Source organism: Microcebus murinus, chromosome 2, assembly GCF_040939455.1.
Source record: "Microcebus murinus isolate Inina chromosome 2, M.murinus_Inina_mat1.0, whole genome shotgun sequence".
NCBI classification, from domain to species: Eukaryota; Metazoa; Chordata; class Mammalia; order Primates; family Cheirogaleidae; genus Microcebus; species Microcebus murinus.
In genome coordinates, this window is record NC_134105.1 from 5,238,066 (window position 1) to 5,260,518 (window position 22,453).

The 22,453-nt window shown below is 42.1% G+C and overlaps 1 protein-coding gene across 1 annotated transcript in view; it reads left to right on the plus strand.

Moving 5' to 3' along the window:
- NMNAT1 (nicotinamide nucleotide adenylyltransferase 1) overlaps positions 1-22,453 on the plus strand; it is a 28,966-nt gene that overhangs the window by 793 nt on the left and 5,720 nt on the right. The window contains exons 2-3 of the mRNA XM_075993892.1: positions 9-136; positions 19,725-19,895. Coding sequence (XP_075850007.1) covers positions 19,781-19,895 — 115 coding nt within the window. The 5' untranslated portion in view covers positions 9-136; positions 19,725-19,780. The remainder of the gene's footprint in view (positions 1-8; positions 137-19,724; positions 19,896-22,453) is intronic.

Consider the following 22,453-nt stretch of genomic DNA (forward strand, 5'->3'; position numbering starts at 1 on the left):
TTTTTCAGAGTTTCTGTTTGGATGTGAAACCACTTTTATAGACCACCTTAGAGAAGACTGTTGACATACTAGTTGGAATGGTTCCAGTAGCCGACCTTGCAAAACGCTTCAGATTGGAAGAACTTCCCTTGTAAAAGTAAGTGCTTGTTACAGCAACACAATTATCTTTAATTTTTGATTGGTGAATATGTGTGGAATTGTCAACATTTTGGGTAAAATGGAACTCACAGTGACACATAGAGTCAAGACCAAACAAAACAAAATTGGAAAATTATTTTTTTCCCACCATTTGAAGAATTTTTCTGAATAAACACTTGCTCACAGTGTATTTCCCCTAATTTTATGATGATGGTATGGTATTCTCCTCAGGTTTTGTGCTGGTTTTATTGTGTAATCTTAGAACCTGCAGAGGAAAGGCCTTACCGTATGCATTGTTATTTGCCCACTCTTCCTTGTTAGTAACTTAATTGGATTCAGTTCTGTGCTGAGGGTATTCTTGTATACCTTTAAGTTCTTGTTTGGAGTTAATGGATAATGTAAACATATTTCTAGTGCCTAAATAAGAGAAATTGTTCATGATCCAGTTCTGAAACAAAATAGAATCCAAGCCTTCAGACAGGAGACAGAGAAGAAATTGGACAAAGAGGAATGATATGTTAGGTAGATAGTCACAGGAGACAGCACTGGGGAAAGGAACCTCAGAACTGGGAGTCATAACTGGGAAACCAGAAGCTGCTTGGCTGCTGGAGGAGTATAGGGCACTTCAGCTTGGACTTGGCCTGGGAGCCCAGAGAATGCAAATTTCTCCAACTAAATAGGAAATGTGCTTGGGCAGATCAAACTTTAGTGGCTAACAAGATGTTCTGTGAGCCAAAGCCTCTCTGAACATTTGGATCTTTTTAAAATGTCTACCAGCAGATAGCTTTTACTGTTATAAGCTTACATAATGGGTAACAGCATGAACTTTTAGAATCAAGGTTATTACTGTAATTTAATTAACCTCTCTAAGCTTCAGTTTCCTCATCTGTTTAAAAAAAAAAAAAGGAGGGGCCCAGTGTGGTGGCTCACACCTGTAATCCTAGCACTCTGGGAGTCTGAGGCAGGTGGCTTGTTTGAGCTCAGGAGTTTGAGACCAGACTGAGCAAGAGCGAGACCCTTGTCTCTACTAAAAATATAAAGAAATTAGCCAAACAACTAAAAATATATAGAAAAAAATTAGCCGGGCATGGTGGTGCATGCCTGTAGTCCCAGCTACTCGGGAGGCTGAGGCAGGAGGATCGCTTGAGCCCAGGAGTTTGAGGTTGCTGTGAGCTAGGCTGATGCCATGGCACTCTAGCTAGCCCAGGCAACAGAGTGAGACTCTGTCTCAAAAAAAAAAAGGAAGGATAATAATGGTACCTACACCACTGGGTTTGTTGTAAGGATCTCATGAGTGCTTAGCACATTGCTTGACATATAGGAAGAACTCAAGTGAATGTTGTTACCATTGTTGTTAATTGTTATAATAAAATAGGCATAATTCAATAATATTTATAAGGAATAAACCCATCTAAAAAGAATGAGTAGATGTATTGCCATTCGATGAAAGTAACAGTAGATAAAATGAGATTCCATGGGCAGGAATGCAGAAGCTTTCTGCTCCTTTTTAGTAAATTTGCCACCCCGAGCATATCCCCAGGTGGCCAGTGACCTGCCTTTTGCCATTATAGATTAAATTTCCTGTCTAGAATTTCATGTAACTGGAATCATACAGTGTGTACTTTTTTGTATCTGGCCTATTCACTCAAACTATCTGAGATTCATTCATTTTATTTCAGTAATTTGTTCATCAAATCAGTAATTTGTTCCTTTTTATTGCTCAGTAGCATTCTATTATATCAATATACCAAATTTGCTTATTCATTCATTCATCTCTTGATTAACATTTGAGTTGCTTCTGGTTTTTGATTATCATGTGTAAAGCCAAACTGTATAATGCTTTGTGTGGATATATGTTTTTATTTCTCTCCCATTATTTTTAAGCTATTGTTTTAATTTATACCTAAAATTCTTTCTCTATGGCCTCCTTGAGAATCTTTCTCCAACAATTACTCACTTTTTTGCAGCTTCTCTGGCTTCCTAATGGTGCTTTACCTGCAACCTTCTACTATTCTAATCCTCCTCCATTTCTAATGAAAAATCAAACAAACAACCTCCTCTTGACCGTGAAGGTAGTGTTTGATATCTGTGGTTTGTACTGCCTGATTCTAGTCTATTTCTGCCTGCCTGCTGGATCTTTCTACTATGACATACTGTGTCTACCTCAAATTCAATACCTATAAAAACAGTAGTCTTACTCTTTATGCCTGCCCTTCACACTTGTGCTTCCTGCCCTAATTTGTGCTTCCTCTGGTGGCACTAGTCAGATAAACCTCAGCATCTTTTGCCTATTCAGCTTATATATTGCCATTTTTAGCAAACTCTGAAGGTCTTAAAGTAAGCAGAAGTGCTTATATGAAAATGTTAGGTCAAGGTGTAGCTTATGAGATAGGAAGAAAGGAGCTACATTTTCTTTTATCCTTTTTTAGTTTTTTGGAGGCAAGAGTCTCACTCTGTTGCCTGGGCTAGAGTGCCAAGTGCAGTGGCATCAGCCTAGCTCACAGCAACCTCACACTCGTAGGCTTAAGCAATCCTTCTGCCTCAGCTTTGTGAGTAGCTGGGATTACAGGCATGCACCACCATGCCTGGCTAATTTTTTCTATATATTTTTAGTGTTTGGCTAATTTCTTTCTATTTTTAGTAGAGACGGGGGTCTCACTCTTGCTCAGGCTGGTTTCAAACTCCTGACCTTAAAAGAAAAAAGAAAAAGAAAAAAACAAAAAAAAAAAAAAGAAAGAAAAAAGAAAAAGAAAAAAACAAACTCCTGACCTTGAGCGATCCTCCTGCTTCAGCCTCCCAGAGTGCTAGGATTAAAGACATGAGCCACCATGCCCAGCCTACATTTTGTAATTAAAGAATGTCCTACCTTATGAAACTAAAGGTCAAAGGAAGATTTAATAGTAAATTAAGAATAGAGGCCGGGTGTGGTGTCTCATGCCTGTAATCCTAGCACTCTGGGAGGCTGAGGTGGGAGGATCATTTGAGCTCAGGAGTTCGAGACTAGCCTGAGCAAGAGCGAGACTCCGTTTCTACTAAAAATAGAAAGAAATTAATTGGCCAACTAGAAATATATAGAAACAATTAGTTGGGCATGATGGCGCATGCCTGTAGTCCCAGCTACTCAGGAGATTGAGGCAGGAAGATCACTTAAGCCCAGGAGTTTGAGGTTGCTGTGAGCTAGGCTGACACCATGGCTCTCTAGCCCGGGCAACAGAGTGAGACTCTGTCTCAAAAAAAAAAAAGAATAGACCCTAATTGAATAGAGCCATAAAGCATGTATACACCACTATTCACCCTCCTAAAATACTTTAGTAATCCCAAATTTATAAGTAGCATAAATTGAGGGCCAGGTGTTGTGGCAGTATACTCAGGGTTTCATGTAACAGCCACTTTTCCACTCCAGCACAAATATTGGGTTATAATAACACCATTCTCTTTACTCATAGGCTACCATTCAGCCAAAATTTTTCCCAAGGGACTTTGTTTTTTGAGACATAGTCTCGCTTTCTTGCCCGGGTTAGAGTGCCATGGCGTCAGCCTAACTCACAGCAACCTCAAATTCCTGGGCTCAAGTGATCCTCCTGCCTCAGCCTCCCGAGTACCTGGGACTACAGGCACATGCCACCTTGCCCGGCTAATTTTTGCTATTTTTGGTTGTTTGGCTAATTTCTTTCTATTTTTAGTAGAGACGGGATCTCACTCTTGCTCAGGCTGGTCTTGAGCTCCTGACGTCGAGCAGTCCTCCCGCCTAGGCATCCAGAGTGCTAGGATTACAGGCGTGAGCCACCACATCCAGCCTAAGGAACATTTAGATGGAACTTTCCTATATTGCAACAAAACTTTACAAACAAACACAGATAGTACAGAAAATTCTCAACACAAAATGCCAGGCCTGTCAAACAAACAGGAATCCAAAGGGGACAAATGCCACCCCTGATTGTACCACAGTAGTTCCCCAAATGCCCTGCCCAGTACTGGAAGGTTCACAAAATGGCAATCCAAAAGGAATAAACATCACCTCAACTAGAAGGTTCAGAAACCCTCCCCAAATGGCTGGTCTAATCCCCCCGTTCCCTGGGAAACCTTCCCCACATGGTGGCCTAGCCCCCTGTTCCCTGGGAACTGCAAAAGAGCTCAAAATACAAACCATGTCCCCAAATCCCCCTAAACTGCTTGATTTCCCCCCCCCAGATTGGCCCCTCAGAACAAATCCAACAGGGAGGTCTGAAAACCCCCCATATGGCTAGAAACAGGATCTTGGCAAAGGAGATCTCAAAAAGGAGTGGAGGATGCTTTAAAGAGACAGAAAATATCTTTGCTGCTTTTTCAGGCCATTCCCTCTGTTACAAAGGTGGCCATCCACAAGACAGGAAGAGAACCACTACCAGATACCAAACTGGCCAAAACCTTAATCTTGGGCTTCTAACCTCCAGAACTGTGGGGAAATAAATTTCTGTTGTTTAAGCCAGCCAGTCTAGGATATTTTATTATGACAGCCCAAAGCCAACTAATACACCATCTGTATGCAAGATGACTCCAAATCTCTAGTCTGGACTTTTCCCCTGAACTTGGCTTTTTTCTCCATTGGCCTACTTAATGTTATCATGTTACCACTTGGATATCTAGTGGGTATCCCAGATTTAACTTTTCTATAAACTGAACTTCTGCTCTCCCCAAACCTTACTCCACAACCATCTTTTTCTTCTCAATTAAAGGTAGTGTTGTTCTTTTAGTTGCTTAGGCCAAAAACTTTTGGAGTCATCCTTGACTCTTTCTATCACAACCCAGCAAATCACATTGGCTCTGTGTTCATAATATATCCAGAATCTGATGACTTCACCACTCTGCAGCTGGTCCAAGTCAGCACCAGCTCTCACCTGGATTATGCAGTAGCTGCCTATCTGGCCTCCTTCCTTGCACCCTTTGTTCTGTTCTCAACTTCAACAGCCAGAAAGATCCTTTACAAATATAAATCAGGGCCAAGCATGGTGCCTCACACCTGTAATCCCAGCATTTTGGGAGGCCAAGGTGGAAGGATCAGGGAGGCCAGGATTCAAAACCAGCCTGGGTGACATATAGTAAGAAAAAGTAGCCAGGCATGGTAGCATGTGCCTGTACTCCCAGCTGCTCAGGAGGCTCAGGCAGGAAGATTGTTTGAGCCCAGGAGTTCAAGGCTGCAGTGAGCTATGAACACACCACTGCATTCTGGCCTGAGTGACAGAGCAAGACTTTGTAAATAAACAAATAGATAGATAGATAGTCTCTAAAAATGAATGAATGAGTAAGTGTCAATCATGTCACTCCTCTTGCCTCACTGACTATATCTGCTGGTCCTCATTCCTCTGTTCCAGCCATTCTGGTCTTCCCTCTCTACTCCTGCAACATGATAGGCATGTGTCTGCCTCAAGGCTTTTGCACTGTTATTGTTGCTTAGAACATTCTTCCTTATATTATGGTATCTTCCACGTAATAGAAATGATCAGTTAATAATTTTCAAATAGTGAAAATTTGTTGGATTCTAGATATATTTTGAAGTTGGAACCAACAGGACTTCCTGACAAGATGTGGGGTTGGGGGAAAGGTGGCAGGAAAAGGAAACGAATTAAGGATGATTTGAGGTACTAGGCCTCAGCAGCTGGGAGAATGGAGTTATTATCAGCTGAGATCTTCAAGTAAATCAGGTTTAGGGGAGGCAAGGTAGAAAGTTTAGAGAAAAAAAAGTTCCTATAGAAATACTATCTTAGGCCGGGCGCGGTGGGTCACACCTGTAATCCTAGCACTCTGGGAGGCCGAGGCAGGTGGATCATTCAAGGACAGGAGTTCGAAACCAGCCTGAGCAAGAGTGAGACTCCGTCTCTACTAAAAATAGAAAGAAGTTAATTGGACAGTTAAAAATATACAGAAAAAATTAGCCAGGCATGGTGGTACATGCCTGTAGTCCCAGCTACTTAGGAGGCTGAGACAGAAGGATTGCTTGAGCCCAGGAGTTTGAAGTTGCTGTGAGCTAGGCTGACACTATGGTACTCTAGCCTGGGCAACAAAGTGAGACTTTGTCTCAAAAAAATAAAATAAAATAAAATAGTTTCTGTTAATCATAGTAATAGAATTATTTCAAGGGAATTTCCTTGTTAATATATGAGTTATTCAGGGTTCTAATTCCTAATTTAGTGCTATGTCTGGAATGTGGAAGGTACTCAGAAAATGTCAGTGGTGTAGATGGATAGCGTGTTTGTGCTGGATAACATCCCCTCCAGCAGGTACCACCTGAACAGAGTGAAGCGGATGAAGAACAGTCATTTCTACTTGTCAAGGTCCTGTGCCTGCCGTAGATGTTTTGGGAGATTTTATACTGAATTTATTCCTCCTGTCGGTACTGTTGTTTTCCTCCAGAAATGGAGTTCTCTCCAGTTCTTAAATACATTGAGAGCATCTGTAACTAGCTCCCACCTAAAAAACTTCAGAATTGTTAAATATACACAGAAGTAAGGAGACAAAACACAATGCAAGTCATTTGGCTATTTTCTGTAGAAAACAATCAGCTGTCATGATGCAGATTATTGTAATCCATTAGGAGGAGGTTATAATTATTTTTACTCTAGAATGTCCCACTGCATTTTTTTTAAAGAAGCAATAGATTGACCTTGTCCAAATACACAATCTGAATTGCTATATGTGTTCTTTTGAAATAAAACCTTTGTTTAGGTGGGGCGTGGTGGCTCATGCCTGTAATCCTAGCACTCTGGGAGGCTGAGATGAGTGGATCATTTGAGCTCAGGAGTTCGAGACCAGCCTGAGCAAGAGCGAGACCCCAATAAAATAGAAAGAAATTGGCCGGGCGCTGTGGCTCACGCCTGTAATCCTAGCTCTTGGGAGGCCGAGGCGGGCGGATTGCTCAAGGTCAGGAGTTCAAAACCAGCCTGAGCGAGACCCCGTCTCTACTATAAATAGAAAGAAATTAATTGGCCAACTGATATATATATATAAAAAATTAGCCGGGCATGGTGGCGCATGCCTGTAGTCCCAGCTACCCGGGAGGCTGAGGCAGAAGGATCACTTGAGCCCAGGAGTTGGAGGTTGCTGTGAGCTAGGCTGATGCCACGGCACTCACTCTAGCCTGGGCAACAAAGCGAGACTCTGTCTCAAAAAAAAAAAAAAAAAAAAAAAAAAGAAATTAATTGGACAACTAAAAATATACAGAAAAAATTAGCTGGGCATGGTGGCACATGCCTGTAGTCCCAGCTACTCGGGAGGCCGAGGCAGAAAGATTGCTTGAGCCCAGGAGTTTGAGGTTGCTGTGAGCTAGGCTGATGCTGGGCACTCTAGCCCAGGCAACAGAGTGAGACTCTCAAAACAAAAACAAAAACCTTTGTTCATTACTAAAATTTATGTTTTCCTTTTTCTTTTTTAGCACTTATTTCTATAGCAGTCATCCAGCTGGTGCTACTAACTTCATTGAACAAAAAATGAGGTTGACAAAGTCAAAGTAATCATCTTGACAGTATTTAGTAGGAGATCGTTATTTGGGGTGAATTTAGTTGTGATGTCAATCCTGTGATTTCAGTTGAACTATTTCTTTTTATCCATTGTCAGTGCTCATTAATACTTAAAAGCAACTTTCTTCCAAATGGCTGGTCTTGTTGGCTCTCATGTTCAGCAACCATTTCATCTAGAAACAGAAGGAGAGGAGATGGCCGTGTGACTGCCAACAGGTGGCAGTGCTGCTGGTGCAGGCTCAGCTTGCCAAAGATGTGTGTCTGAGGCAGGAGACCAGCGGGACCCAAACGGCAGCTTCAAACTCTTGTGTTAGCACCTGACCTTCGACAGATGACTCTGGCCAGCCAGGTCAGCCCCATGCCTGAGAAAAGCACTACAAGATGAAGAATGGGATCTAATTAAACAGAGCAGAAATAACATGAGAAGGGTGGCTTTTCATATCCCATCCTAACCCCACCCGCCTTTTTCTTTGCTTTGTTTTTCATACTCCTTAGCTTCGCGGGCCTCTTGCTGTAAGAGGAACCAGGGCTTCCCTTACAATATAACAGCTCTGACTGAGTAGTTACCTCCCTTGCAGGAGTGGTATGTCTTTGACAAAGGTAGATTACTTGGGAAGTTTTTTTGCTTACCTGTAGAAGCTAAGCTGCTCACTGACAGCAGCACGGATAAGTAGTAAAGTTCAGGGGTCGTTCTTTCCTATATTTTAAATGAAAAAGGCACTCTAAGGAATGCTTGGTCTTTTTTTATATATATATATAGACAAAGTCTCACTCTGTTGTCCCAGCTAGAGTGCTGTGGCATCATCATAGCTCACAGCAATGTCAAACTCCTGGGCTCAAGCGATCCTCCTCTTCAGCCTCCCAAGCAGCTGGGACTACAGGTACACACCACCATGCCTGGCTAATTTTTTATTTTTAGTAGAGACGGTATCTCACTCTTGTTTAAGATGGTCCCAAACTCCTGAGATCAAGTGATCCTCCAGCCTCAGTCTCCCAGAGTGCTAGGATTACAGGCATGAACCACCTTACCCGGCCTACTTTGTCTTTTAATTGGAAGGTGTATTAAAAGTGTTTTTGCCGCAAGGATTTATAAAAAGGTGCCAATTTAGCAAGAAAGAGAAGGCTTGCTGCTTAATGTGCCAAACCCAATCCGACAGCTTCACTGTTGATTAACATTTTAACTACTTTTAAAAATTCTAGGGCCAGGCGTGGTGGCTCACGCCTGTAATCCTAGCACTTTGGGAGGCTGAGGCGGGCGGATTGCTCAAGGTCAAGAGCTCGAAACCAGCCTGAGTGAGACCCCGTCTCTACCAAAAATAGAAATAAATTAATTGACCAACTAAAAATATATATACAAAAAAAAAATTAGCCGGGCATGGTGGTGCATGCCTGTAGTCCCACCTACTCGGGAGGCTGAGGCAGTAGGATCACTGAGCCCTGGAGATTGAGGTTGCTGTGAGCCAGGCTGACGCCACGGCACTCACTCTAGCCTGGGCAACAAAGTGAGACTCTGTCTCAAAAAAAAAAAAAATTCTAGTAAAGTGGAATTCACCTGCAAAAAGAAAAATCTCTTGAGGAATTTTTTTAAACTTTCCCTAGTGAAATGTTTTCACTGTGACATGTGTCTACTTAGGAATTCCATCTCTACATCTCTCTATTTTTAGGGCAAATAGAAAATAAATATATAAGACTAGTAGTACACTGTTTACAGCCAAGCTTTCAGATTAAGATGAGCCTTGAGAAATTCAGTATTTGAAAACGTACACAGTCTGTTCCCAGAACTGTTAACACCACAGTGCAGACTCCTTCACTGAAGGATCCCACACCAAATGCAGAAAACATCCCCTTTAAGGCCCGTGGGACTGGTTCTATCTGAATAAGCAGCACAGTAAAACCTAAAAGGACAGGAGAACAGCATCAGTCTATAGGTTTAATTATCTCGGAAATATATTCTTGAATGCAAGCCTAAATAATTTGTTTCCTTGCTTTCGTACTGTGAAAAGAAATGCTCAAAACCTAGCCAAATTGATTTTCCTTTGATACAGGTTGTGTTCTTGTTGGCATTGCCAGTGATAATAACTGTGACTGTTTTTTGAATGATTCCCTCATTATCTCATTGAAACTTTACCACAAAACTATGACACAAGCAGTTTTTCTTCTTTTTATAAATCATGAAAGGGAAGCTCAGAGAGCTCGAAGTAACTCGTATGGTTGTAGAGTGAATACTTGAACTGATCTCTAAAGCCAGTGCCCTTCGCCATTATTCTCTATTGCCTCTCGTGGAGTTGTGATTCAGTGGGAGACTCTCTCTCAGGCCTAGAAAGTGCCTAAGGCACTCAATACCATTTTTTAAAGTTTAGTTATAGGTTTTTGTTCTCTCTCTTTTTTTTTTAATGGGGTCTTACTCTGTCACCCAGATTTGGGTGCAGTCAGTGGTGCAATCATAGCTCATTGTAGCCTCAAACTCCTGGGCTCAGGGGATCATCCTACCTCAGTTTCCCAGGTAGCTGAGACTAAGGGTGCAAGCTGCTGCACTAGTCCTAGACATAGTTTTTGTTTAAATCATGCATCACTCTTATAAGCATACACAAAGGAAAATATAATCAAAATATAATAGTTAAAATATTCCTGAAGTGGGGTGTGATCAGGCCATTACATAAGACTGTCTCTAAAAATGAAGTGAAATCATAAAATAAAATAAAATATTCCTGAAACTTCTTCACATTTCAGAGACCAACTCTTTCACTTTTTTTTTTTTTTTTTAAAGAGATAGAGTCTTACTGTGTTGCCCAGGCTGGACTCAAACTCCTGGGCTCCTGTTGCTCCTACCTTAGCCTCCCGAGTAGCTGGGACTACAGATGCATGCCATCATGTCTGGCCGGTATCACTTTTTGGGTTTAGTTTTGTTTTGTCAAAAACCACTGGTAGGCCGGGCGCAGTAGCTCACACCTGTAATCCTAGCACTCTGGGAGGCTGAGGCAGGTGGATTGCTCGAGGTCAGGAGTTCGAAACCAGCCTGAGCAAGAGTGAGACCCCGTCTCTACTATAAATAGAAATAAATTAATTGGCCAACTAAAATATATATAGAAAAAATTAGCCAGGCATGGTGGCGCATGCCTGTAGTCTCAGCTACTCGGGAGGCTGAGGCAGGAGGATTGCTTGAGCCCAGGAGTTTGAGGTTGCTGTGAGCTAGGCTGATGCCATGGCACTTACTCTAGCCTGGGCAACAAAGCGAGACTCTGTCTCAAAAAACAAACAAACAAACAAAAAACACTGGTAGAATTAATTTTTGAAAGTTTTTGTAGAAATAGGGTCCTGATATGTTGCCAAAGCTGGTCTTGAACTTTTGGCCTCAAACGATCCTCCCACCTCAGCCTCCCAAAGTACTTGGATTACAGGTGTAAGTCACTGTGCCTAGCCTACTTATTGACTTCAAGTTGTCGTTCCTATTTTTCTATGTAGTATCATCTCCTACTTAATAACTATTTATTGAATGAATAACCAAATCCAATACTTTAATATGATAATTATAAAGAATTTTATGACATAAAGCATTTATATTTAACTTAATTTGCTTTCATATTCAAATTGTGGCACAACTGAAATAGGTATTAAGGAACTTTTTTTTTTTTTTTTTTTAAGACAGAGTCTAGCTTTGTTGCCCAGGCTAGAGTGAGTGCCGTGGCATCAGCCTAGCTCACAGCAACCTCAAACTCCTGGGCTCAAGCAATCCTGCTGCCTCAGCCTCCCAAGTAGCTGGGACTACAGGCATGCGCCACCATGCCTGGCTAATTTTTTCTACATATATTAGTTGACCAATTAATTTCTTTCTATTTATAGTAGAGACGGAGTCTCGCTCTTGCTCAGGCTGGTTTCCAACTCCTGACCTCGAGCAATCTGCCCACCTCAGCCTCCCAGAGTGCTAGGATTAAGGAACTTTTTAAAGATTCCCTGCACCTGAATTTTAGATCTGGATTTTTTCTTAAGGTCTAGTCTATGAGTTTCTGAAGAGCAGAAAGCCCTATCTTATTCATTTTTGGTCTAGCAGTGTCTGGCAAATAGTAGATACTTAATAAGTGCTTGGAAAATGACTGCACACTTACCAATTGTGAAAAAAGTAAAGATGATATTACCAACCAGGTTGTACAGGAGAGGTTGACTGCAGTATCGAGAAGATCTGGGCCTAAAAGCCAATATACTGGATGATACATTAATTAATTACTTATTACAACAAATCCATGGTATAAATGCAGCACTGACCCTTAAATTCTAATTCTGGCACTGTGTTCATCTTGGCTCTGGGCAGCTTCTCTTTAGAACCTTCGTTCGTTTACCAAGGTTGCAAATTAATGTCATAAATCAGTCCATAAGTAATGGTAAGAGTATTAATATTCATAATTGATAGACAAATAATGTTTACCATTTTTCTGATTCATGTTAATTTGATGTTTTGGTGAAAAAATACTTTGTGGAAATTCTGACCTGGACTAAGGAAATATGCCTTACTGCGCACAAACCTCCCATAATAGAAGCCGGTGAGTTTGAGTTAGGCTAATTACAGTGAGTGTCATAGCTTCCTATCCTTCCCCATCACTTAAGTGGATTCTCAGTTTCAGATTTTTTGGAATTAAATTTATTAAGTGACTGACTGTTGCTGCCAAGACTGATTTCCGACATAGAATCTGATATATCAAGTCATTTTCTGGTCGAGTGTGCCCATGTTGCGCTCAGTGCTGCAGACATTGGCTAATGCTAGACTGTTGGGACTGGTCTCTAGGGAAATCATGAATTGAGACATTGGTGCCCTCATTGTCTCCCATTTAATAATGTCTTCTTATACTAGAAGAAGTAGGTGTCGATTACAGGTTAAACTCAATCTGCCCCAGTTCCAGCTATCCTCACTGTGTTGAGATTTTTGACTTTTCAAAGAGGTGAAGTGGGTGACTGCCATTGATAACAAAGGCAGGAACAATGGGACAGGCTGCAGTTAAACACTTGACAGGAATCACAGAACACACCCAAACCATCTGCACAGGTAAGACACGTGCATGCTGAGCGGCCAGGTATAAGAGCTTACCTTAGCAGAACATAGAACTGGAGAAGCAGAGTAGTAATCCCAAACAGGAGCACTGTCACCCGGCTGCGTCAGACACAGTGAGTTCCGTTTCACGTTACTTGTTTTGTGATAAAATGGCTTCAAGGAATCAAATTCAGGTTCTATTTCATAATAATGTTACATTGAACTACAGAGATAAAGTTTTAAACATAACAAAGATGAATTGAGGTCCATCCCATCAGAACAAAATTATATCTAATAATACTTCAGTAAGAATATTAATGATAGCTACCACTTACTGAGCTCCTGCTATGTAGCAGGCATTGTTGATACTGATCTCTAGGCAATCTTTTAGAACCTTGGTTCCTTTACCATGACTGTAAATCAATGCTGTAAATCACCCCACAAGTAATATTAAGAGTTATTAATATTCATAATTGTTAGACAAATGTAGCAAACATTTTACATGCATTATCTCATTTAATATGCACAAAATCCTATGAGGTAGAGACTGTGGTTCCCCATTTTATAAATGAGGAAAGTGAGACTTGGAGTTTTTTGGTTTGTTTTTGTTTTTGTTTTTTTGAAGCAGGGTCTCACTCTTGTCACCTGGGCCCCTGTGCAGTGGTTTGATCCTAGCTCACTGTAACCTCAACTCCTAGGCTCAGGTGATCCTCCTGACTCCACTTCTTGAGTATCTGGGACTACAGGTGCACACCCCCACACCCAGCTGATTTTTAAGTTTTTCATAGAGACATGGTCTCACCGTATTGCTCAGGCTGGTCTCGCACTTCTAGCCTCAAGATATCCTCCCAAAGTGCTGGGATTACAGGCTTGAGCCAGCGTGCCTGGCCTGAGACTCAGTTAAGTTTTAAGTGTCTTGTCCAGGGACAAACACCCAGTAGTAAGTGGTACAGCTAGAATTTGAACCCAGGTGTGAGGCCACACCCTTAGGTTCTGCTAGCTCTGTCTCCAGCCAGAAGATTCATGTTGACTATAACTAATAAAGCGAGAGTTAACCTACCTACCACAACGTGCACAACCAAATGAAGATTGTCACTACTGCTCAAAACATTTTTGAAATTAAATTACATGTATATAGTTTCTATGTCACATAAGAAAATCTTCCTCATTAACTAGTAGTCCTATCTCTTTTCTTCACTATAAACTATATTATTCACCTTATTTATTTATTTATTTATTTTTTTTATTTTTTTTTTGAGACAGAGTCTCACTTTGTTGTCCAGGCTAGAGTGAGTGCCGTGGCGTCAGCCTAGCTCACAGCAACCTCAAACTCCTGGGCTTGAGTGATCCTTCTGCCTCAGCCTCCCGAGTAGCTGGGACTACAGGCATGCGCCACCATGCCCGGCTAATTTTTTACATATATATATCAGTTGGCCAATTAATTTCTTTCTATTTATAGTAGAGACGGGGTCTCGCTCTTGCTCAGGCTGGTTTTGAACTCCTGACCTTGAGCAATCCGCCCGCCTCGGCCTCCCAAGAGCTAGGATTACAGGCGTGAGCCACAGCGCCCGGCCACCTTATTTATTTTATTGGGTTTATCACTGAACAACTTTAGAGCATTAGAGAAATCAAATATACCCTCTAAAGACAAAGATTTCTCCCCAGTGAAGGTACTCAAATTAATATACGATTTCAAAATGTACCCCCAAGAGTGTTTAAAGCAATGGCAGCATTGTTGGAACAAGAATATAGCTACATGCTTAAAGTTACTATTTTGAAAGGAATAGTGTCCTTTTAGAGATGTAAATTCTGAGAGGTAGTAAGGTCACATTTAACAGTCAGCCAACACAGGTTTAATTATCTTGAGCATCCTAAAATGTGACAAAGAAAGCCAAACAGAGTTACTATTCTTCTTGAAAAGTTAATGTTTTAAAAACTGGCTTAATGTTTATAAAATGTTACATTAATATTTATACCTCAATATTTTTAAAACTTAAAAGGATCATTTATTTTAAAATTAAATTTTGGTGAAACCTCAAAACTGTCTTGGAAAGAAATGAACTAACTCATTATCACAGCTGGGGAGAGACACTTACAGCCTGAGCCGGCGAGTTGCTGGCAGCCAGCAGTGCAGGTGGTAGGCTGTGTGGGCCAAACAGAAGTGAATCATGGTGACGCTGGTTCCAGAGCACCTAGAGTGAGGCAAGGAGGATCCAGGACAGTCCTGTTAGAGCTTCCAAACTCCTGCACCCATTCATCACCTGCTGTGTGCCCCCCACCACACACACACACACACACACACACACACACACACACACACCCCTGGCAGGGATACAGAGGAAGTACTTTCCCTTGGGGAGGAACAGATCCTAGTTCTTTTTTTGGAAGATTCTAGTTCTTTTAAACCTACCTTGGGCTACACTAGGAGCTCACTGTAACCGTAACTCTTTGTGGCTTAGTCTGAACTCAAGTTGGCTGTGTTCACAGTGAATTAGTGGAACTGCGCTGGATATTTGAGACAGGTTATGAACATGACAGGGAGGAAAGAGCTTCCTTTATGCTGAGAGATCAGCTTCCCCAGCCCCTCCCCATCCCTTGGGGATCACCTGGAAACTTGAGCTCATCCCTCAGGACAGAGCTCAAGCTCTTTGTTCCATCCTTCCCTGAACTCTGCTTCAGGACCACAGGCAGCTCCCTTGAGGACCCACACCTCGTGACCTCAGCCTCACCATTCTTCCATCTCACTCTCTGGGGACTGTCACCTGAAACCTGAGATAGTGTGGCTGGGATTGAACCCAGCCCCTCCAACACAGTCCTTGAGAGCATGTTCAGTGGCTGGCAGATATCCTGATTTCTCTGTAGGGCCCACAGTATTGTAGGGATATAGCATTCGTCGCTACCCCATAATACTACAGGTGCTGGGCATGGTGGCTCATGCCTGTAATCCCAGCACTTTGGGAGGCCGAGGCAAGACCAGACTGAGAAACATAGCAAGACCCTGTCTTTACAAAAAATAAAAAAACAGAATTAGCCAGGAATAGGGATGCACAGCTATGGTCCCAGCTACTCAGGACACTGAGCCAGGAGGATCACTTGAGCCCTAGTAGTTGCTTGTGATCATGCCACTGCACTCTAGGCTGGAAGACAAAATGAGACCCTGTCTCAAAAAAGAAAAGCAAAAACCAAAGACTGAGATTGGTCTTCTCATTATCCCTATTTTACAGATGAGGAAATGAAAGACAGGGTTAAATGATTGAATCAAGCTCACGAAATCAAATAAGGGTTTTAACACCCATGTCATTTATTTTTCTAGAATCCTGTGTTTATTCCATTGCTCTGAAAACTTCTTTGAACCCTCCATCCAGCTCCCACTTTTAACTTTTTCAGCTATTTCTACTGGTAGATTTTACCATAACTCTATATTATGTGCTTATAATGCTATTTCTTAATTTATCCAATTTAAACAATTTATCCACATTAAATCATCTATTGACTTTCTTTTGTGATCCATGAGGATTAGCTCTCATACCTCCTCACTACCCTCTCCCAAACTTCCCAATATAGTTTCCCTCTAGTGCATGTTGAAAATTATCTTCTCCCAGAATTTTTTTTTTTTTTTTTTTTTTTTGAGACAGGGTCTCGCTTTGTTGCCCAGGCTAGAGTGAGTGCCGTGGTATCAGCCCAGCTCACAGCAACCTCAGACTCCTGGGCTCAAGCGATCCTCCTGCCTCAGCCTCCTGAGTAGCTGGGACTACAGGCATGTGCCACCATGCCCGGCTAATTTTTTCTATATATATATTTTTTTTTTTTTTTTTTTTTTTTGAGACAGAGTCTCACTTTGTTGCCCAGGCTAGAGTGAGTGCCTTGGCGTCAGCCTGGCTCACAGCAACCTCAATCTCCTGGGCTCAGCGATCCTATTGCCTCAGCCTCCCGAGTAGCTGGGACTACAGGCATGCGCCACCATGCCCGGCTAATTTTTTGTATATATATATTTTAGTTGGTCAATTAATTTCTTTCTATTTTTGGTAGAGACGGGGTCTCGCTCAGGCTGGTTTCGAACTCCTGACCTTGAGCGATCCGCCCGCCTCGGCCTCCCAAAGTGCTAGGATTACAGGCGTGAGCCACCGCGCCCGGCCTCTATATATTTTTAATTGGCCAATTAATTTCTTTCTATTTATAGTAGAGACAGGGTCTCGCTCTTGCTCAGGCTGATTTCCAACTCCTGACCTCGAGCAATCCGCCCACCGCAGCCTCCCAGAGTGCTAGGATTACAGGCGTGAGCCACCGTGCCCAGCCATCTCCCAGAATTTTGAAGGCGCTGCTTCTGCTAGATTCCAGTGTTAACAGTGGACATCCAAAGGCACTTCCGGTTCTGGAGCCTCTGAATGTTACTTATATTTTTCCTGCCTTGAAGCTTTGTAAGGTCTTCTCTCTGTTCCCACTGTTCTGAAATTATACATGTCCTCTAGCACAGCTCTGTTTCCATCCACTGAGCTGTACACTCAGCAGGCCTTTTCAATCTCAAAACTTACAACTTTCAGTTTCAGAAAATGTTGTTGAATTATTTCATTGATTTTTCTGTCTTCTATTTGCTCTGTTCTTTGGAAATGCCTATTACATAGAGCTAAAGCATCTGGACCTGTCTTCTAATTTTTTTTATCTTTTCTATTTTTTTTCTTTTCTCCTTCCTTCTTTCTTTCCTCACTCCCTTCCTCCCTTCCTTCCTTTCTTTCGTTCTGACATTGTCTTGCTCTGTCACCTGGGCTAGAGCACAGTGGCGTCATCACAGCTTACTACAACCTGAAACTCCTGGGCATAAGTGATCCTCCTGCCTCAGCCTCCCAAGTAGCTGAGACTAAAGGCATGTGCCACCATGCCCAGCTAATTTTTCTGTCTTTTTTTTTTTTTTTTTTTGAGACAGAGTCTCACTTTGTTGCCCAGGCTAGAGTGAGTGCCTTGGCGTCAGCCTGGCTCACAGCAACCTCAAACTCCTGGGCTCAAATGATCCTCCTGCCTCAGCCTCCTGAGTAGCTGGGACTACAGGCATGCGCCACCATGCCCGGCTAATTTTTTTTTGTATATATATTTTTAGTTGGTCAATTAATTTATTTCTATTTTTGGTAGAGACGGGGTCTCGCTCAGGCTGGTTTTGAACTCCTGACCTTGAGCAATCCGCCCGCCTGGGCCTCCCAAAGTGCTAGGATTACAGGCGTGAGCCACCACGCCCGGCTTTTCTGTCTTTTTGTAGAGACAGGATCTCACTCTTGCTCAGGCTGGTCTCAAATTCCTGAGCTCAGGCGATTCTCTCACCTCAGCCTCCCAGAGTGCTAGGAGTTTTAGGCATGAGCCACTGTGCCCAGCCTAAAAATGTTTATAAAATTTAAAAATCAGATGTCTTGCATTACTTCATTAGGGTTATGGAAGGATCAATTAGAATAATTGATATGAAAAAGAGGTTTGTATATTATAAACTATTAATGTTATTATGATCATATTGACTAAAAGGCAAAAATACTGTTTGAAAGGCAGGTTGTTAGTGAGTCACACTTGGTAGATAGTATCATTGTATCAGTTAATCTTGGCCACAGTAGTACAGTCACAAAACCCGAATGACATATAACAGTAAACATTCATTCTTCCTCTTGAGACTAGGGACTGCTCGTTGGTTTGCGGATCTGAGCCAGGCTTGGTTGACCCCACCTGGGCTTGCTCGTGCGTCTGAGCAGGTTGGCTGTGGTTTGGCTGGTCTGCGATGGCTGCGGTCACATATTGAATGGTTGGATGTCTATCTGCTGGAGCTGTCAGCTCTCTCCCACACTTTTCTGTCATCTTCCAGCAGGTTAGCTTCGTGGCAAAAGCAGCAGTCTGAAGAAAGAGGAAGAGTAAGCCTCTAAGGCTGTGGTACCAGTCCATGGCCCGTTAGGGACCAGGCCTCAAAGCTCCACCACAGCACCCTGCCCTTCCTGAGTTTCATGGAAGACAATCTTTCCACAGATGGAGGTGGAGGGGTGGACAGCAGGAGGTGAGCTGCATGAGTAAAGCCTCACCTGTATTTACAGCCGCTCCCCCTCACTCACATCACCGCCTGGCTCTGCCCTCCTCCCCCCATCCGTGGAAAAATGATCTTCCATGAAACCAGTCCATGGTGCCAAAAAGGATGGGGACCGCTGCTCTAAGGCCTGGACTCAGAATTGGCACACTGTCACCTTTGCCGCATTCTTTTGGCCAAAGCCAGTCACAAAGAGTAAGGAAGCAGATTCTATCCCTTTATGGTAGGACAGGTGCAAAAATGGAGCCCTTTTTACAGTCCATCTAGCATAATTATTGAAGCCAAATATTTCTTTTTTTTTTTTTTTTTTTTTTTTTTTTTTGAGACAGAGTCTCACTTTTGTTGCCCAGGCTAGAGTGAGTGCCGTGGCGTCAGCCTAGCTCACAGCAACCTCAAACTCCTGGGCTCAAGCGATCCTTCTGCCTCAGCCTCCCAAGTAGCTGGGACTACAGGCATGCACCACCATGCCTGGCTAATTTTTTGTATATATACTTTTAGTTGGTCAATTAATTTCTTTCTATTTTTAGTAGAGATGGGGTCTCGCTCAGGCTGGTTTCGAACTCCCGACCTTGAGCAATGCGCCCGGCCCCAAATATTTCTATGCATCTGTTTGAAATGAGAACATGGAAGGACTTCAAAAGATCTGTAACTCGGCCGGGCGCGGTGGCTCACGCCTGTAATCCTAGCACTTTGGGAGGCCGAGGCGGGCGGATTGCTCAAGGTAAGGAGTTCGAAACCAGCCTGAGCGAGACCCCGTCTCTACCAAAAATAGAAATAAATTAATTGACCAACTAAAAATATATATACAAAAAATTAGCCGGGCATGGTGGCGCATGCCTGTAGTCCCAGCTACTCGGGAGGCTGAGGCAGTAGGATCGCTGAGCCCCGGAGATTGAGGTTGCTGTGAGCCAGGCTGACGCCACGGCACTCACTCTAGCCTGGGCAACAAAGTGAGACTCTGTCTCAAAAAAAAAAAAAAAAAAAAAAGATCTGTAACTCAACTTATTTTCTTTTTCCTTTGTAGACGTCAAGGGAGGTGTCCCCGTTTTCCATTTAGATCAACAACTTCAAATTCCTGCCATGGAAAATTCGGAGAAGACAGAAGTGGTTCTCCTTGCTTGTGGTTCCTTTAATCCTGTCACCAACATGCACCTCAGGTTGTTTGAGCTGGCCAAGGACTACCTGAATGGAACAGGTAGGAACAAGTAACCAAAAGCAACTTAAGACTATAGAATCAATAAGGATAGTTCTGTTTCAGAGTATACATTTGAGCAGCTGGCCACAAACATGCTGTCCTACTCCCTTATGTAGGGACTTAGCCAAGAAAGAGGGCAAGGTATGATCAGGGAAGAATTGAGCATCTGACTAATAGCTTAGAGAATAAAAAAATAACAGATTTATATATTTAGAGTCTAGTAGAAGAAACAATAATGATTTTCCAATCCTCAACACTCAGTTTTCTGGCCCGGTGTGGTGGCTCACACCTGTAATCCTAGCACTCTGGGAGGCCGAGGCGGGTGGATTGCTCAAGGTCAGGAGTTCGAAATCAGCCTGAGCAAGAGTAAGACCCCCGTCTCTACTATAAATAGAAAGAAATTAATTGGACAACTAATATATATAGAAAAAATTAGCCAGGCACGGTGGCACATGCCTGTAGTCCCAGCTACTCAGGAGGCTGAGGCAGAAGGATTGCTTGAGCCCAGGAGTTTGAGGTTGCTGTGAGCCAGGCTGACACCACGGCACTCACTGTAGCCTGGGCAACAAAGGGAGACTCTGTCAAAAAAAAAAAAGAACAAAAAAAATCTCAGTTTTCTTATTCCATAAACAACATTACTTTTACTTCTTTTTTTACAAACAGAATAGTTAAAACATTGCTTTTATATAATTCCACTTCATCCAGGGATTCACTCATATACCAGTTTTATATCTGTGTGTGTATATAAATACTGTTTCTCCTCTTCAGTGACTTGTAGAGTAAAGGAAGAGGGAAAGCAGCAAAGTAAGCATTTGCTGCTTATAAAGTTAAAGCCACATCTAGCTGGACTGTTGGAAGTGTCCTGCTGATCTTCCTGACTTCAGTCTGTTCCCTCTCTCCCCAATGATTTTTGATCCACATTATTCCAAAGGGTTTTTCTTTTATTTTTTTTATTTTTTTTAAAGACTAGTCAAGTGCAGTGGTGAGGAGGGGGGAAAGTAGTAGAACAAGGAGTTCAATCTGTAACTGACTGTGAACAATCACGTGAAATAACTCACTACCTTCGGAACAGCCTAAAGGGCTTTTCTAAAATAGAAATTTGATTCTGCCACCCCCACATTTAAACTTATATCAGGAGTTTCCCATTATTTAAGGCAGAAAGTGAAAACCCTTACCTTAGCGTACATTAAGACTTCTAGAATCAGGCACAGACTACCTTTTTAAAGTTTTTGTAGAAAATATATGAATGAAGCCGGGTGAGGTGGCTCATGCCTGTAATCCTAGCTCTCTGGGAGGCCGAGGCGGGCGGATTGCTCGAGGTCAGGAGTTCGAAACCAGCCTGAGCAAGAGCGAGACCCCGTCTCTACTATAAATAGAAAGAAATTAATTGGCCAACTAATATATATACAAAAAATTAGCCGGGCATGGTGGCGAATGCCTGTAGTCCCAGCTACTTGGGAGGCTGAGGCAGGAGGATTGCTTGAGCCAGGAGTTTGAGGTTGCTGTGAGCTAGACTGACTCCACGGCACTCACTCTAGCCTGGGCAATAAAGTGAGACTCTGTCTCAAAAAAAAAAAATATATATATATATGAATGAAGGGTGGCCATAAAGTATGTATAATATCATTTTACATATACTGTAATACAGTATTAATAAACCACTTATTATGTATATGCCCCTGTTTCCAGACTTCATGGTCACTGTGTGCATGAGAGCCATCGGGAAAGTATCCAGCCCTGGATACAATGGATACATGGATGCAATGGCTTGATATTTTCCAGACAGCCCTCATATGTTCATTATAAAAGACTAAATATGTTGTTACAGAGTAAATATGTGTATAAAATAGGGGGCTGGGTGCAGTGGCTAATCCCCGTAATCCCAGCAGTTTAGGAGGCAGAGACAGGAAGATCACTTGAGACCAGGAATTCAAGATCTCTATAAGATGTATCTCTATAAGATATATTTCTGTATCTATAAGATATAAGATATATTTAAAAATTAGATAAGCCTTCTTATCTCTATAAGATATATTTAAAAATTAGCTGGGCATGGTGGCATGCACCTGTAATCCCAGCACTTTGGGAGGCCAAGGTAGGAGGATTGCTTAAGGCTAGGAGTTTAAGGCTGCAGTGAACTATGATTTCACCACTGCACTCTAGCCTAGGAAATATTTATTTAAATATTACATTATTTTAAAAGATAAATTAAAAAAAATTTTAAATAACATCAGAAATGATATATATATTGCCCATCACATTGACAAAACTTTTAAAACTTAGAAGTATCAGAAGTTCGAGAGAAATGGGCTCTTGCGTACATACACTCTAGGTTGACAATACAAATTGATTAAGGTTTCTTACAAAGTAATTTGGTGGCAGTAGCAATCAAAATTTAAACTGTGCAGAGGGATGAGGAGTTAGTGTTTAATGAGTAAAGTTTCAGATGGGGAAGGTGAGAAAGTTTTCGAAATGGATGTTATTGATGGTTGTACTTACATTGTACTTGTACATGTACTTAATATCACAAAGTTGTACCCTTAAATGGTTAAAAAGGT